Below are 17285 nucleotides of genomic sequence, written 5' to 3'. Positions count from 1 at the left end.
AAACATTTATGGCATCCAGTGACGTCTGATGAAAAAAAATAAAATCTTTGGAATTCAAATGGCTCAATGCAAAAGCGTAGCTAGCGGGGCCAGGGGGACGGTGGCCTTGGGCCCACTGAGATGGTGGGGCCCAGGGCCGGTCCCCCAGCAGTGGTATGTCCCGGTTTCAAATGCATCTGCGTCCTCAGTACACAGATACAGTTGAATCCAATGCTGGAGCAGGGAGCTGACGGCTCCTTACTACAGGATTCACTATGTAATGCCAGCTGTGAGCGGCTCGAAACAGACAGGCGTGATGTAGTGACGTCATCTCACCTGTCTGCGAAGAGCCTCACACTGCACAGATCGGAGGAGCAAAGGGATCTCCAATCGTCGTGGGGATAGGTAAATATTTTTTATTAGGCACTATGGGGCATTATACTGTGTGGTGGCAGGCGCCCACTAAGATGTGTTTTGCCGCCTGTGCTAAACCCCTAGATACGCCTCTGAAATGGGGCAAAGGGACTTTATGGGCCCCCTCAGGCTCCAGGACCCCAGTGTGACTGCAATCTTTGCTTCACCTATAGTTAAAGGGTAACTAAACGTTAGACAAACTTCTGACATGTCATAGTGACATGTCAGAAGTTTTGATTTGTGGGGTCCGAGCACTGAGACCCCCACCAATAGCGCAAACGAAGCGGCAGACGCACTCGGGTGAGCGCTTAGCGTCAGTTAGTTTTCTACGGAAATTATTGTATCGGCGTACGGACTCAATAGAAAGTCTATGAATTACTAAATGGTCCGTTGCAGGAAAAAGGACGCATACAGGATTCAGAATATGAATTAGTTTGACCAATATGGAGTTCTTCTCACACTGCCATGTAAACACTCTCTATGTTACCAAGGAAAGTACCGCATCTCCTGCTGCAAGGATCGCACGTGACATCTAAGAGTCCGACTGTTCAATGTGTTTTTTTGGATAATGACCAGATCATTGTCCTGTGACCGGAGATTTTTCTTACAAGACATTGTTTATCTCGAAAAGCCGGTCAAGTCGACACAGAGCATTGAAGCTTCCAGCCCTTAATCTAGGCAAGAAATCAATAAAGCTGCGTGTTTTATTCATAGACTATGGGATAAGCCATTAGTGAGATTACTGGTGGAGGGAATAATACAGAGTAAGATATTCCCAGAGGTCGCGGTGTACCCGCAGGGAGACATCTAGGGCAGTGCCATGTACAACATTTAAAGAGACATTTTTGGAAAAATTCAAGCAGTGTTCACAGCTGTTACTCTAAATTTTGTGAAGTTATTTAAAGGGCTCCTTTCATCTAAACACAGCGCCACTTTGGTCCATAGGCTGCGTCTGATATTGCAACTCAGCCCCATTATAAAAAAAAAACAAAAAAAAAACAAAACACAGCCGCTGGACAAAATGGTGAGAGTGTCTAAAATAAAGCAGTCATGATTTTCTATATTCATACAACCCCTTTAAAGGGATAGTTTGATTAGCTCTTAAATACACTGTGCTGCTGTGAGAATTTGAATTATTTTTTGGCTATGGATTTCTCTCTCTCGGTCTATCTCCTATTCATATATCAATGAGAAGGAAAAGTACATTCAGTAGAACATTTGTTAGAGCGCCAATAAGTTCCACTGACATCCACTTGACCTGGAAATTGTTGCAAGCTCCACAATTGAGCAATGTGTGACTGTTTTTTGCAACAATGGAGACAAGGAGGAAAAGAGTTTCCAAATTACACTCCACAAAAAACAAATATGGAGATCTGCAGTCCACAATAAATTCACATACATATCAAAGTAACCGACCCTGCAATGGTGAATACAAGAATGGCCATAATGCAATCTACGGCATATAAGCTCGGTTTTAGATAGGCGGGATGGGTGATTTTTTAGAATGATAAAGCTACGACTCCATGGCGATGGCGGTAAAATAGTAACAGCTACCATAACATGGGGAGGAGGGGAGAAAGAAAAAAAAATTTGAAAAATAAAAAAAAGGTATGGGCGACTTCTTATTGCAAGAATTCGGATTCTTGCAATTGCTGCTCAACTTTTTTTTCCCCATAGGGAAACATTGAGATTGCGGTATCCCACGGTTTCGACAATTGCATGATGAAAATACACCATGGAGCCCCGTCCTTACAGTCAATTCCAAGTCAAGGTCCCTATATGACCCCTGATTGCGACAGGAATTAAAATGCTTTTTCTAAACTTTGTCTGTGGGACAAAGGGGATTGAGCAATGTTACATTAAAAAGGTCAATATTGCAAAAAAGCAATAAAGTTGGACTATATAGGAAAACAAAACTACTTTACCCCTTTAAATCGGAGAGCTGTGTCGGCGATCAGCTGATCACCACAGGACGGGGTCCTGAGACCCCAGAAAGGTTCAGTCAGTCAAAATATAGTAGATGAATAGCCATCCACGTAATATAAGGACAGCTCTGGTCTGCGTCAGCCTCTCTCCACTGGCTCAAAAGGGGGTCCCGAGTGGGCGGCCACCCCTGTATAACGTCTATCCTAACAGCGTTTAGTGTAAAAAACATTCAGATTATTCGGTCAGATTATTGGCTGAATGGGTATAAAAAGACCAACAACCGTTTTCAGGGCCAGAAATATTCTCAGAGCAGTTGTCACTTCCCTACCCCCACTTTTCTTGCATTATGCAGCAGGGGGCGACGAGGAGCACAGGAGAAAGATCTTATCAAAATTGAGACATGATGGGAAAAAAACCAAATCTGTCAGTAAAGAATCCGCACTATAAACGACCTCTCCAGGTAAAACCTCCGACCCGGCGATCTACTATAATCCTGTGGTCACAAACGTTTATCTGGTGCAGTTTCCATTTAAATACCATAAAGCCACTTCCCAGAATCTGAATGAGCAGCTGACCTCAGTAATACTAGGAACCATTACAGTGACAGAGACTAAATGCCATTTTCCATCTAAAAAGCCCAATTATCTCAGCCTATTGCGAGCAGCAAGTAAACGCACCAGAGATAACTGCTGGCAGATAAGCGGTTTGGACGCCTGTTATCATCCCTGATCTCCTACATGGTCACGAAAGCACTAAACTCTAATGTCTATGCAGACAACTCGACTGTCCCGTAATGTCAAATTTTTAACCATTATATCCACACTGCAGATAAGCGGCATCAGATATGTTTCGGCACCACTTATCTCCCTACCAAGAATTAGTATGCCATTTGGCTGAGGTTGGATCATTCAGTAGCAACCTGATATCTATGGGCAGCATGTTAATTCCTATGGACAAGGGAGGGACGAGCACTCTGGATCTCATCACTTGGCATTTTGTTGACTTGTGGCCGTTAGTCCTCCCTCCTTCATATACGCAAACTTTTTTTTTTGTATTTTTAAAATCACAAAAAACACATGAATTTTTAAGGCCTAGTTCACACAGAGTTTTTTGCAGGAGGAAAATTCCTCCTGCAAAATCTGCTCCACGCGGTTTTTGCAGTGGTTTGACAAAAACGTGTCAAAACACGCATCGAGGCGTTTTTTTTCCGTCTCCCACTGATTTAAAATGGGGTTTTGGGGGCGGAAACCGCCTCAAGATAGGTCATGCCGCTTCCTTTTATCGCGAGGCGGTTTTTCCGCTCGCGGTAAAAAAAAACGCCTCCGCCTCCCATTAAAGTCAATGGGAGGCATTTTCGGACGGTTTTTGACGAGTTTTCCGGAGCGGTTTCCGCGCCAAAAAGCTCGTCAAAATACTCAGTGTGAACAGGGCCTAAGGGTTTTTCATGGTGTTTGTTTCTAAGCTTTTTCATTTTTGCCGTGTTTTTTTTTTTCCCCTCTGTGTTTTTGGGGTCCTATAGAAAAGTCTTTGAGGAAAAAAAAAAACCCTACCCAGAGCACGTTGCATTTTGTGAAAAAAAAACAAAAAAAAAACCCACAAAACAAACTGCTGTAGGCTCCCTCGTATTTTACTATAGACTTTGTAGCATCCGCAGCGTTTCGCACCTAAAAAAAACCAAAAACACCTGAAAAAAAGTCTGTCAATAAAAAAATAAAATAAACCAAAATTCTGCACATTGTGTGAAACCGGCACGAGCCGCGGGCTGAGTTATATCACACAGATAGCAGCCCGGACTCTTGGGTCACAAGGTAGATTTTATAGTACACCAGTCTTGGTCTATAATGCAGATTCCCTGTGAACCACGTGGATTTTTAAAATTCCACACCCATCACGTGAAAAGCAGTAAAAAGACAGAAAGCTCATTCATTATCCCCACAACGTTGCAGCAAATGCAGCCAGTAAACGTTGTTTTACATAAAAGCAGCTAAAAAAAAAAAAAAGGGGCAAAACAAAATCAATAAAGTCAGAGGGAGAGGCCCCGCGGTCACTTTCTGCCGTTTGTGCAGACTAATTGCTTTATTTGGAGCGCTTAATAGCCCTGCAGAAGTCACCTTGACCGGCTTCCCCTTCACTAGCGCGGCCAGGATATAAAAATAACCGTGTACAGACACAGATCTCTCCCCTCAGAGGGCGAAGGACCCGCGCGGCCAAAATATTTCTCCTCTTCCTTTCATGGCTTAGAAAATTGGAACAGATTATGGCATGTGCAGATAGAAGCTCCTGCGCTGTCCCCGCTTTATCTAATAGAACATGAGTCACCTCCACAAGGAGCATCGCACCACGAGGACAAGACGCGTGGCCAAACCACAGTTTATAGTGTAGCCCGAGGGAGAGGACAATTTAATAAGATAAACCCTTTGTTTTCGGTCCTTAGGTTCCCTATAGATAGGAAAATGTTATGTGATTGGTTGTGAAGAAACGTTAAAGAGGCTCTGTCACCAGATTATAAGTGCCCCGTCTCCTACATAGTCTGATCGCCGCTGTAATGTAGAGAACCGCAGTGGTTTTTATTTTGAAAAACGATCATTTTGAGTACGTTATGAGCAATTTTAGATTTATGCTAAACTACATGGATCTTGAAGATACCCTGAAAGATGACCGGTCACAACTCCAGACGTCTGTTTTAGTAAATACTTATATTCCTTAGGAGATAAAAACTCTGGAGAATCTTTACTCATAACTCCGCCGTTCCTCCGTTATCCTTCCTTGAAATTTATGAATAAAAAAAAACAAAAAAAAAAAAAAAAAAACCGACAACTGGGTGTTAGCATTCTACTTGTTACAGGGGTGTGTCACTCGGTCAGCAGGGATTGGACAATGTCAGTCTGTGTAGAGACACACCCACAGTTGGTAACACCCACTTGTCAATTTACTCATACATTTCCAAGAGGGATAACAGAGGAACGACAAAACGCAGAGATCTAAGAAAAGATGCTCCAGAATTGTTATTTCAGGGAGAATACAAGTATTTACTAAAGCAGACATGTCAGGAGAGGCGACAGGTCCTCTTTAAAGAGGCTCGGTCACCAGTTTATCACTGCCCTATCTCCTACCAAATCTAATAAATGCTTTAATGTAGATAATTGCTGTTTTGGTTTTTTTGAAAAACGTTTATTAGTGACAAAATTCTGATCATTTTAACATTTATGCAAATTTTTTCTAGCTTTTTGTAGCTTCACTAAGTGGGCATTGTAAAGAAAAGTAAGACACTGACCAATCAGCCTTCATTCGTGTCCCGTTTTATTCACAGCACAGCGTGATCTCGCATGATCACGCTGTGATGTCACTCCCGCAGTTTCTTCACCGGAGCAACGGGAGAATGACCAGACAAAGCCTCCAGCCGTGCCAGGACTGCTGCTGAGAAGGATAATAGTCTTTGCACGACTGGAGGCGATGTCTGGTCATTCTCCCGTTGCTCCGGTGAAGAAACTGCGGGAGTGACATCACAGCGTGATCATGCGAGATCACGCTGTGCTGTGAATAAAGCTGGGCATGAATGTAGAGAAGTGTATGATGTCGATTGGTCAGCGTCATACACTTTTCTTTACAATGCCCACTTAGTGAAACTACAAAAAAAAAAACACCCAGTTGGGCATTTAGCAAAAATTAGCATAAATGTAAAATGATCAGAACTTTGTCACTAAGACAATTTTACAAAATCAGTAGTTACCTACAAAGCGTTTATTAGATTGGGTAGGAGATAGAGAAGCATTACACTGGTGACAGCGCCTTTTTAGGCAATTGAATTCATTTCTGCCCACTAAGATCTGCGAGTTGGGGGTCGACCATTACAAGGATGAGGTGCAGCATAGTGAACTGGCAGCACTTCTCTCTCCACCTGACACAAGACCCGACACCTTTTTGTTGGATGAAAGGGAAAGCTGCACTCCACTCCCAATTGTCAGCTTTAGGGTATATTCACACGGCCAAATTACGGACGTAATTCGGGCGTTTTACGTCTGGAATTACGGCTTGAAAGCGTTGACAAACATCTGCCCTTTGAAAGCAATGGGCTGACGTTTGTCTGTTCACACGAGGCGTATATTTACGCGTCGCTGTCAAAAGACGGCGCGTAAATAGACGCCCGCGCCAAAAAAGTGTCATGTCACTTCTTCAGACGTAAATGGAGCCGTTTTCCATGGAAAACCAGCTCCAGTTACGTCCGTAATGGACGAGGCGTTCAAGTGCCTGCACATGCCGTTACGGCTGAAATGACGGGGCTGTTTTCTCCTGGGAACAGCCCCGTAATTTCGGCCGTTACGGACGCTGCCGTGTGAACATACCCTAAGAGGTCGTTTAGTGGATAAATTTAGCTCCTGTTAATTGAACTTAAGGGAAACTGCAAGACTTTCATATGGTGAGACATGTAGAGTGCTTCCTAATGTGTACCCTGCACGACACAAGCAAATCTATGGAGCACGTTGTATACATTAAATGCTCAGGTCCTTAGTCGCTGTATCCAAATACACGCATCTCCATACAGGACAGTCCTCAAGATCTCAGCCTGGGCACCAAAGAAGAACATTAGAAAAACATCAGCACTTTGTGTACGGAGACAAGTCGTTTCTAAAAGCTGGATGTCATGTCAACAGACCAAAATTTCCCCCAACCACCCCAAAAACGTGCAGACCGGCTCACGCATCAAGGTCAAATCGTAAAGCACTGAGCTTTGCAATTAATCATTTTTCTTAAATACGGCATCAGTGGGACCTGGGAGTTGCTGGATTCAGGGGCGGACATACCATTCATAACATGTGCAGGGGCCCAGGAGGTAAGGGGCCCACTGTCACCTTAGAGCAGCTTCCTTCTGTATTAGAGTGCATGTAAATAACTACTGATGGATTGTTAGAGCAACATAAGGTGGTGATCTATGATAAGATATTGGAGAGCAAGGGGCCCATATACTGTACTTGCACGGGGGCCCCGAGCTGTCTGCGTTAATTATCGGATTAAAAGGAGATACCCAATTTAGGCCTCATGCACACGACTATTTTCATCTATCCCAAAATACGGAATGGTATCCGCAAATACGGCCCGTATTGCATCCCTACATACGGCTCCGGTAAAAAAAAACACAAGGGGAAAAGGCTGCCAACGACGTCACCAACATGTTGCATAGCAACGTTTCAATAAATACGGACGGTTTACGGATTCACATCCGTAGCAGTCCACATTTCGGAAGCGCCCATAGGCTTCTTCTGGAGTCCGTGCCGTAATTACGGACAAAAATAGGACGGGTTCTATAAATTTTTTCAGCACGGACACCCATCAGTGAAAATACTGAAAGATGTCCGCGGCCAATAGAAAAGAATGGGTCCGTAATTACGGATGAAAAATACAGTCGAGGCCTAAATGTTTTTCAGACGTGCACAATCAACCAGGTAATGCTGTGCTATCGGATCTCCATCCTGTCCTCCCACCCCACAAGGGAACATCGGACAGCCCCCATAGGCATGAGATTGTTATATAGATTAACCAGCCACATCTAATGTTTGTCAATTTATGAAGCATATGGAGACAACAACTAATGCAAAGGGCGGATGACTATGGATTATCTGCTCCGCTAAGGGCCCTGCTTACAGCTTTCAAATCAACGAGCTAATAGATAAGAGAATGAACAGGATAACGTACAAGATAATGTAACAGCACTGCAGCTCAGACACACTGACAATTGCAAAATCTTATCTCTGTTCAAAGGAGCAGATTTCACTGTCATTATGGTGCCAAGTACGGACGTCCTTGTTGTGACAGCTTCCTACAAGCAGCAGAAACCATGAAGACAATCATCATCAGCCACTTGTACAATCCCTGACCTGAATAATCATTATAAAACCAGAACAAAAAAAACAAAAACAAAAAAAAAACCAAAAAAAAAAAAAAAACCACACACACGAAATTAGATTGCAAACTAAATTATTCGGAACTGGATTTAGAAATGTACAATTTCCATTGAAAAGCCATCTACCAAACAAGCATCCGTCACACAGTATGGAGACTGTTGCAGCAAATTGGGTAGTATATAGTTAAACCTCATGCACGCGGCCATATAACAACCCAGTTTTGTACTAAGACAGTGGCGTAACTTGAAGCTTCGGGTCCCAATGCGAAATCTAAAACAGGACCCCCCCCCCCCAATATATCATTTATAATACTGGTGTCTTCTTATCTGGTTTAAGGACCTTTGGGCTCCCAGAGTCTAGGTGTGACTGCTACCTCTACACCCCCTATAGCTGCACCCCTGTATGAAGCTGCTCCTATACCCTCCATATGCTTTGAAATTTAACAGAGAAGCACACAGAATTTATTTTTGTCAGAACCCGTACAAATCCGATAAAAATGGTGGCAAGTTCCATCGGATGCCATATGTATGAACGTATAAGGAAGCATTGTTTCTATATCTCCAGACATATATCCCCGTAACGGAGCCTATACGGCAGCACATAATCCCCGGACCAGGTAGCCATACAGCCACAGTGCACAATGCTCTGCCATGTTGCCTTAGTTTGCCCATGGTCCATCTCCTAGAAGACTGCCCTAAAGGGACCAATAGGCAGACATTTTTTTAACAATCAGTTCTTTTGCCTAAAAACAGTCAATCCTGATGACCAACACCAGACATTGGTTGAGTAGTTTGATTACTTTCAGCCACGCATTCGTTCTTAGAGGATCTGTCACTAGTTTAGTAATGCCCAATCTCCTAGCTAATCTAATAGACGCCGTCACACTGATAATAGTGAAAATTGTGTCCCAAAACATTTTAAAGTTATGAGCCTTTTTCTAAATATGCAAATGAGGCTATACTAAACAAGTGGGAGGTAACACCAGAGATTCTCTTGAGGTGGAGCCTCCTCACAGCCTGTGACACTGTCCTATCAGCATGAAGCTGCTTCACACAGTGTGAGAGACTGAGGCACATTTTCTCATTGATAACCCATGTTTGTAGTTGTAGCCTATAGGAGTTGTGTGTGATGTCCATGACTGGATTATTCTCACACCTCTTCTCCAGGTATACTGGTCACGTGCCACCCCCTGGTGTCCCAAGCTTTGTACAGAATATTCTCTACCACCACACACCCCACCCTTACCTGCAGGCTCCTTCCTGATCACTTGTCACTCAGGTGACATTAGCCAATCGTAATTCAGCAAGAGTGAAGTACTTGTTACAATTAGTAGAAGCTATAATATAACATAAGCAGAATCTCTACACTCAGAGTTAGAAACAGGCAGGTAAGGACAAGTAAGCTGACCCTCCCACAGGCGGAGACCAGCAGCTGCCACTTCTAACAAGTACAGAACTAGAAAAAGCCACACAAAAGTGCTGAGAAGGTAAATAAATTCAGAAATGTAGACATGATTAGTGACAACATGTTTAACGGAGCAGAGTAATGAACTTATTCCGCTTTATTTTAATTCTTCGATAGCAATACTTGAATTTTCCTGGTTCCCTGTAAGGTTCTGGTTACATCTCGATTTTGCTCTCCATTGAGCGTATAGACTTGTATATTAAAATAAGATATTCAAACTTATTTTTTTATCTATTGACTTTAATGGACCAAACTTAGTCCAAAAATAGTATAATTTTGACCACCTTTATCTTGGGATGCACTTCTTCTTAAGAACTTTTTTTTTTAAAGAAAGAATAGTAATGTCTACCAAGCTTTTCTGTCCACTAACGAAAACGTATACTTTTTGGTACGTTACAGTCAACATACGCATACCTTAAACACATCTGGTGGAAGAAAAAAGACAGATGTTTCAACATTAAACAGATACCCAAGCTGTAGCAAATATATGCCTATATGTTTAACATGCGTAAAAAAACAAAAACTTGTATGGAAACATAAGAATGGCAACATTTTGTCTACATTTGAAGCATATGCATTAAACGTATACACTAAACGTAGACTACATATAAGATGTGAGCCAGGCCTAACTTTTTAGAAAAGACTATTTGCAAGAAACAGAGAAATAAACCGCTACCTGGCAAATTTATCACCTAGACTCGGTGACTCACGGTCATATCTGTAAACTTATCAGTAGAAATAGTCTGTGATACACATCATTCATGCTAGGGTAGATAGGCTGCGGATTTACACATGCTGCCCCATTGTATGCACTGGACGGTGTGTACATACAGCAGACAGTCTGTTATCTGACATGTTTACTTTAGCAAGGTACAAATCATGGATACAGCTATTTATATACTGACAGACGTCCAAGTCTCCCAGAAAAAACAAGCTCCATACTTAAAATGAAAATTATATAGCTGACAACGAAGAACATAAAGCAGTCGCATGAGAAATAAGGAACAGGATTTTGGTTTGTTTTAACATCCTGAACAAGGTCACAAAACACAGAATAAAGATTGCTGCTGGTGACAACTCTGGGAGACTCACAGCTGCTAAAGGATACAAAGAACTCAATAACCAAAGCCACCGATAAACATGAAATGGCAACGACAATTTAAAGGGGTCGTGTCAAAAATGACTTTTATGACCTGCTAGGGACCCCACAAGTGGGTCAATACCAACCAGCAAATATTAGGAGAGATTATGGACGAGTGTATGTAAACAGAGAGGGGACAACATGTGAATATGTACATAGACAAGACATAAGTAAACAGAAACCTCCCCCTGCAGCCAAGAAAAAGCGCTCTGGGGTCAAAATATAATATCATATTGAAATTATATTCTGGTTTTAGGTAAATAAAGTTTAATTATGGCAGAAATAAAACATTCTGCAACTTTCTAATATACATTGTGTTTCACTTCATTCCCATTTTCAAGATTTCTGCTTATGGTCAGTGAACAAGAACAGCTTGAAGAATTCTACGGGCCTAACACAAGGCACAGGGGAAGGTTTGTTAAAATTGTGTCTGTCCAGTCTAGACAATGATCTGAAAGCTAAACAACCTGGACTTCAGGCTAATACATTGTAGCAAACTGGACAGTAGAGGGGTTTGTACTGCTAATGCTTTAGAACTCACAAAAGGATTGCCTTGACTGGATACAATTATAAGCAAATTCTCAGCTGTGTGAGCAGGACTAGTCAGGAGGCATTTTTTAACCCCTGAAATAGTTTTCAACCACAGATGATAAAAATGGTGAGTAATTGAAACATGACTTATAATAGAAAATTATAGCACTTTTCAAGTTACAACGATTAAATCTTTATTTGCATAAAACCCCTTTAAGAAACATGAATATTCTAGAATAAGGGGTCTATCTAAAAAGGTATTCCCAGAGAACCCATTTACATGGGCTGTCTCACAACGTCACATGGGGGGGTCCCCGCAGCCATTGTAGTGGAAATATAGCTTTCCCCGGTGATAACAGCTGAGATATTATAAGAATTGCTCCCTTTATAAACTGAAGCGAACCTATAATCGTGCAGCGCAAAAGTCGGAGGGATCAAAGTCCCCTCTGTTACCCTATTTTCTGCCTGTTTCATAGTGGGCACAGGATATGGTAAAACAGCTGGTAGGAAAGAGAGGAGGATTTGATTTCATATGGCTTCCCTACTTTACCAGATTGTTCCCTTTGAGTGAACAATTACAGTAACAGAAGTAAAGAATTGCACACACAGAATTTCCCTACTATACTAATTATCAGAAATGTTTGCCCTACCCAAAGCAACAATGACAATAATAGCAGTATATCATAGCAATTCCCTTAGATCCCTTGTTACCTCACCAAAAGAGTAACACAAACGTTACTTGTTCTCCATCTATTTGCGTCTTTTATAGAAATGTTGAAACATTGACAATGTAACAAGCCTAAAAGATTTTATAAGCCATTACCAAGAATCCTGAATGAAACTACAAAGTAAAGAGCAAACTAAAAGTACAAAGGTGGATGCAGAACAAAAAAAAGTTATTGAGAAAAGGGTGAAAACAGAAAAATGAATTCATTCTTCCAGACCTTGGATCATTCCCATTCCCCTAAGCCAAGTACAGTACAGTCAGCCAACCACACCTACCCCATGTGCAACTTACCAAGTTTTTCCACCAGTTTAAGCATCACCCCTCCAATATGTACATCTCCAGTGACTCTGAGAGTAACATCCCGCTTCAGATCGGTCACATGGATGTTTAGTTCCCATGTTCCATCGGCATAGCAGCCATCTGGCATCCGTATACCGTCCAGAGCCATCGTTGCCTTCCTGCGTGGAGAGGAAATGACAATCCCATTAGCAAGGAGCAGAAGACTAGTACCATCCATCTATATACTTTCTATAGTAGTAAAATCCTCAACCAACATATTTATGTAGCCATAAGATACATAATAAAATATTTTCTAATGTATCTAATTACATCAAATATTGAAACATTCACAGTGAAAGATATAAAACACAACTGAAACTCCTAAAACTTACAGGGAAATCCCAGTAGTTTTTGTTTTTTTTACTATCCCCACCCAGGACTACAGAGCAGCAATATCACACCCAGCTCATTGATATAAAAGGAAATTATTCAAGATGAGCATTAACACCACAAGACCTGTCTATCCACCCCCCCCCCCTTCCCAAAATAAAAAGGAACAAAGATTTTGTTTGTATTTCTGCTGCCACAAACAAAACATTTCACATAAAGCACATGGCCTGGTGAATAATTAATCATCCATTATTTATAGAACACCAAGATGTAAAAATATACAAAAACAATATAAAAGATACATATTAAATAAAAACATTAAATATAAAATTGAAACCTAAAGAGACAAAATTCCTGCTCATTCCAATCCAAATATTCAGTGGAACTACAAATCCAAGCATGTCCTGCTATCAAATCTCTCTTAACAGTAAATGTACAAATACTATGAAGAGACATATGAACTAAAAACAGACCTTACACTCTAAAGAGCCAGATGTTCTCTATCTGCTGTGGAACTACAAGTCCAAGCATAACCTGATAACCATACTTGTATATTTACGGATTCCCTGCTGGTAAATCACAACATAGAGACACACACTAGAGCTTTATCCATTATTTATAAAACACTAAGATGTAAATATACAAAACCAGCAAATAAGATACATATTGAATAAAACATGGACTACAAATGAAACAAGTTCCTGCCCATTACAATCTAAAGATCCAGTGGTTCTCTTATTTGCTGTGGAACTACAAATCCAAGCATGTCCTGCCATCAATCACTCTTAGCAATAAATACACAAATACTATAAACAGACATCTGAACTAAAACACACCCTTAGCATCAGAGCTTACACTCTAAAGATCCAGAAGTGCTCTATCTGCTGTGGTACTACAAGTCCTAGCATTCCCTGCCATCATCATGGGTTACAGTCCCACAAAATGCCATATGGCCTAAGAGAAAAATCAGTGTGTGTGTCTTTAAAGTGGCTTGATCTGTGCTTCCCAGGCAGCCCCTCCTAGTCCAGGGCTTCCTCCCCTACAATCCAGGATCCCTCTCCAGCTCCTCTCTGCTACTTTGCAGCCATGCAGATTATCCATGAAGCCATTTACACACATTATGCTCTTTGCAAACCGTTGTTCACCTGTTCCTTCCAACTTATACAACCGGTCTGGCTGCTTTTAGCCTAGGGTGGAATATTAACTTTCCAGGGAAAGACAAGGCTGGGGAGGATATAGACAAGATGCATGTATAAACCATGCAATGAGTGCACACTCACCTCTGAGTCTGATGTGTCTGGATAATGTTACAATGTTTCCTCAGGAAGATGCAGAGATTGTAGGAGGCAGATTCCCTTGTGCAGGGCAGTGTGAGCTCTGCTAATGGAGTCCCCCAGGCTGCAAGGCTCTGGGCTCACGTCACTGCTGCTCAATCTGCTGCAGTCACTCCCCTCTATTCCCTTTTTCTTTGCTGAGACTCACCACTGTTCACTGAGTGAAGGAGGAGGAAGAGGAGGGGGGAGCAGAAGTAGGGGTGGAAAAGTTTTTAGGAATTGAGATGCTGAGATCCTGCACACTCAGTACAAGTCTTGAGGAGGCTGCTGCCCTTTTATGGAAGTGAATAAAACTCCAGGATTGGATCCAACATCCGGGAATCAGGGTGGATGGGGGGTGGGAGAGGAGGCTGGAGGGGATGCTGTCCCGTTATACAGCTCTGGAGCTGCAGATCATTGGCCTCCAGATGTTAAAGAACCTCCCCCACACACACTCTTAGCAGCTGGAGGATGTGGAAGTCACAGGCTGCTGCTGCTGCAGGACATCTTTGCATATAGAAGTAGAAGTCATATGAGATGACGTCATCAAGGAGATGAAAACTCAACACTAAGACATGTAAATAATAAAGAATTGTACTATAGAGTTTATTATGTCCAGTAACAGTGTAAAATGTCATTTGCTTTGCAGTTTTTAAACTTTTTTTGGGTTTGTGTTATTTTACATATTTTTAGACTTTTTTTATGTTTGTTTTTGAGGCTGTGAACGTAGTGAAGCCATGGCTAAATGACGACTTGGGTGCGCGCTCATAGGCACAGACACAAACTGTAATGTGAATTTTGCATGATTAGAATTGCCCTATATTTCTTACCTTGAGTTACATAAAGTATATGAAAAAAGTTGCACAATTTAGGCTGGGTTCACACGACCATGTTACGTCCGTAATGTACGGAACGTATTTCGGCCGGAAGACCCGGACCGAACACAGTGCAGGGAGCCGGGCTCCTAGCATCATAGTGATGTACGACGCTAGGAGTCCCTGCCTCTGCGTGGAACTACTGTCCCGTACTGTAATCATGATTACAGTACGGGACAGCTGTCCTGCAGCGAGGCAGGGACTCCTAGCATCGTACATCACTATGATGCTAGGAGCCCGGCTCCCTGCACTGTGTCCGGTCCGAGTCTTCCGGCCGAAATACGTTCCGTACATTACAGACGTAACATGGTCGTGTGAACCCAGCCTTAAAGAGGAACTCTAGGATTAGAAAAACAATACAGCCCAATTCAATGGAGACAAGCTGCAATACCAGATACAACCCATAGAAAGGTGTGGCGCTGTTTTATGAATAAAGCAGCCATGTTTTTCTAACCCATGACTACCTTAAAGGGTAACTAAACTTTCAAAACTTTCATAATGACATGTCAGAAGTTTTGATCGCTGTGGCTCCAAGCACTGAGATCCCCACTGATCGCTAAAATGAAGCAGCAAAAGCATGAGCGCTGAGTCGCTTCCTTTCTGACCGGCTTTTCTAGGAAAGCTGAGCAATTGGTAGACGGGCTCAATAAAAGTCTATGAGCCCGTACACCTATTGCTAGAAAAGTCAATTAGAAACGTAGCGGCTCAGCGCTCACCCGAGCGTTTCTGCCGCTTTGTTTTAGCGATCGGTGGGGGTCTGAGTGCTCGGGTCCTCACCAATCAAAACTTTTTCAGAAGTTTTTTTTTTTTAAAGTTTATTTACCCTTTAGGGTAGGAACACACTAGGCGGATATGCAGCATAAAACTACAGAGTATCTGCCCATTTACCCGCAGGGAATTACGCTTGAAAAACCGCATCATGCGGTTTTTCGGGAAGCATGTCCACTGCGAAAATACTGCAGCAATAAAAAAAGTTTATACTTACCCGGCTATAGTCATGGTTACGTATCTCTTCTGAACATAGCCAGGCCTCCTAGAATGACGCTGTAGTTCATGTAACTGCTGCAGCAGTCACATGTGATGAAACGTCATCTCTGGAGGCCGGACTGCGCTCAGAAGAGAGAATCGCATCGCTATGACTATGGCAGGGGGGTAAGTATGAACTTTTTTTTATTAATTTCAAATTAAAAATACCTTATACCTTTTTTTTTTTAATCTCCGATTTTTGCGGCGGAATCACAGCGTTTCTGCCACAAAAGTCGCAACACATAGCTTTTTTTTTCTGCAGGTTTTACCTCCAATTGAATTCAATGGGCAATACCCGCAACAGAAGAGCAGCGATTCCCAATCATAAATTGACATGCTGCGGCTTCAAAAACCGCACCACAGGTTAATTTATAAAAAAAAAATTCGGCTGATATTTTCTGTTGTGTGTGGATGAGATTTGTTCAGATCTCACTCTGCTGATACTGTATTACGCTGCAGATTTTCCGCAATGAATTCTGTTGCGTAGGTTCTTACCCTAACACATCTTTCAAGGGTGTACATACTATAGAGGGGATGGCTGCAACTGCTATGGGGCCCCTGGGGATAGGTGGCCTAGTCCAGGTTGGCCTCATCCCTTATGTTGATGGGTGACGAGAACCTGTATTGGGATTCCCTGATACACAGATGCTACAATGTTAACCCAAGGATCATGGAGAGGAGATGGGTGGCAAACAAGTCCCCCTGTCCTAGGTGGTTAGGGGTATGTTGGTTTTAACCAACACCAGAATTTTAATCTTTGCTATGGGGCCTGCTTTTCTCCATGTACACCTCTAACATCTATCATGATTTAACATGAAGTAAATAAACCATTTTCCGACCCTGGTGCTGTCAAGATGCCGATAAGCGCAAGGACTCACTGATCAATTCATTCAGGGGGGCAGCAATGGGGAATAAGAATTCCCTGCGGCTGATCCGCTCTATTCTCAGACTCGTTCCTGCTTGTAAAGAAAGCCATTCCAAGATAGACCCTCAACTGGACAAATCCCAGGAGCCAGATCAGGATTTTAAAGGGAACCTGTCGCCAGGTCAGACCCATTGATATCATGGCATCTTTTGTAATCACTAAGGGTATGTTCACACACTTAACAAAAAACGGCTGAAAATACGGAGCTGTTTTCAAGGGAAAACAGCCTCTGATTTTCAGCCGTTTTTTTAAGCAACTTGCGTTTTTTTGCTGCGTTTTTGGAGCTGTTTTTCTATTGACTTGCACTTCTTTCTACGAAGTGTTTTTTTTAAGCTGCCGTTTTTAAAAACGGCCGCGTAAAAATCGCCCAGTGGGAATAGAACACAGTATTTCCC

General features: G+C 42.3%; 1 protein-coding gene across 3 annotated transcripts in view; it reads right to left on the bottom strand.

The window, feature by feature from the left end:
• The window catches only part of FERMT2 (FERM domain containing kindlin 2), a 65297-nt gene extending 50985 nt beyond the window's left edge, over window positions 1-14312 (bottom strand). The window contains exons 1-2 of one of the 3 annotated variants that reach the window (XM_075844176.1): window positions 14032-14312; window positions 12374-12540 (exon numbers count right to left, since the gene is read on the bottom strand). In XM_075844176.1, coding sequence (XP_075700291.1) covers window positions 12374-12530 — 157 coding nt within the window. In that variant the 5' untranslated portion in view covers window positions 12531-12540; window positions 14032-14312. Of the gene's footprint in view, window positions 1-12373; window positions 12541-13606; window positions 13667-14031 lie in introns of those variants that run through there. The other 2 variants (XM_075844174.1, XM_075844175.1) reach the window with 2 other exon arrangements.
• Window positions 14313-17285: the final 2973 nt, after the last annotated feature.

Source organism: Rhinoderma darwinii, chromosome 12 (assembly GCF_050947455.1).
Source record: "Rhinoderma darwinii isolate aRhiDar2 chromosome 12, aRhiDar2.hap1, whole genome shotgun sequence".
Classification (NCBI taxonomy): Eukaryota; Metazoa; Chordata; class Amphibia; order Anura; family Rhinodermatidae; genus Rhinoderma; species Rhinoderma darwinii.
This window is presented reverse-complemented; position numbering and strand designations above follow the sequence as displayed.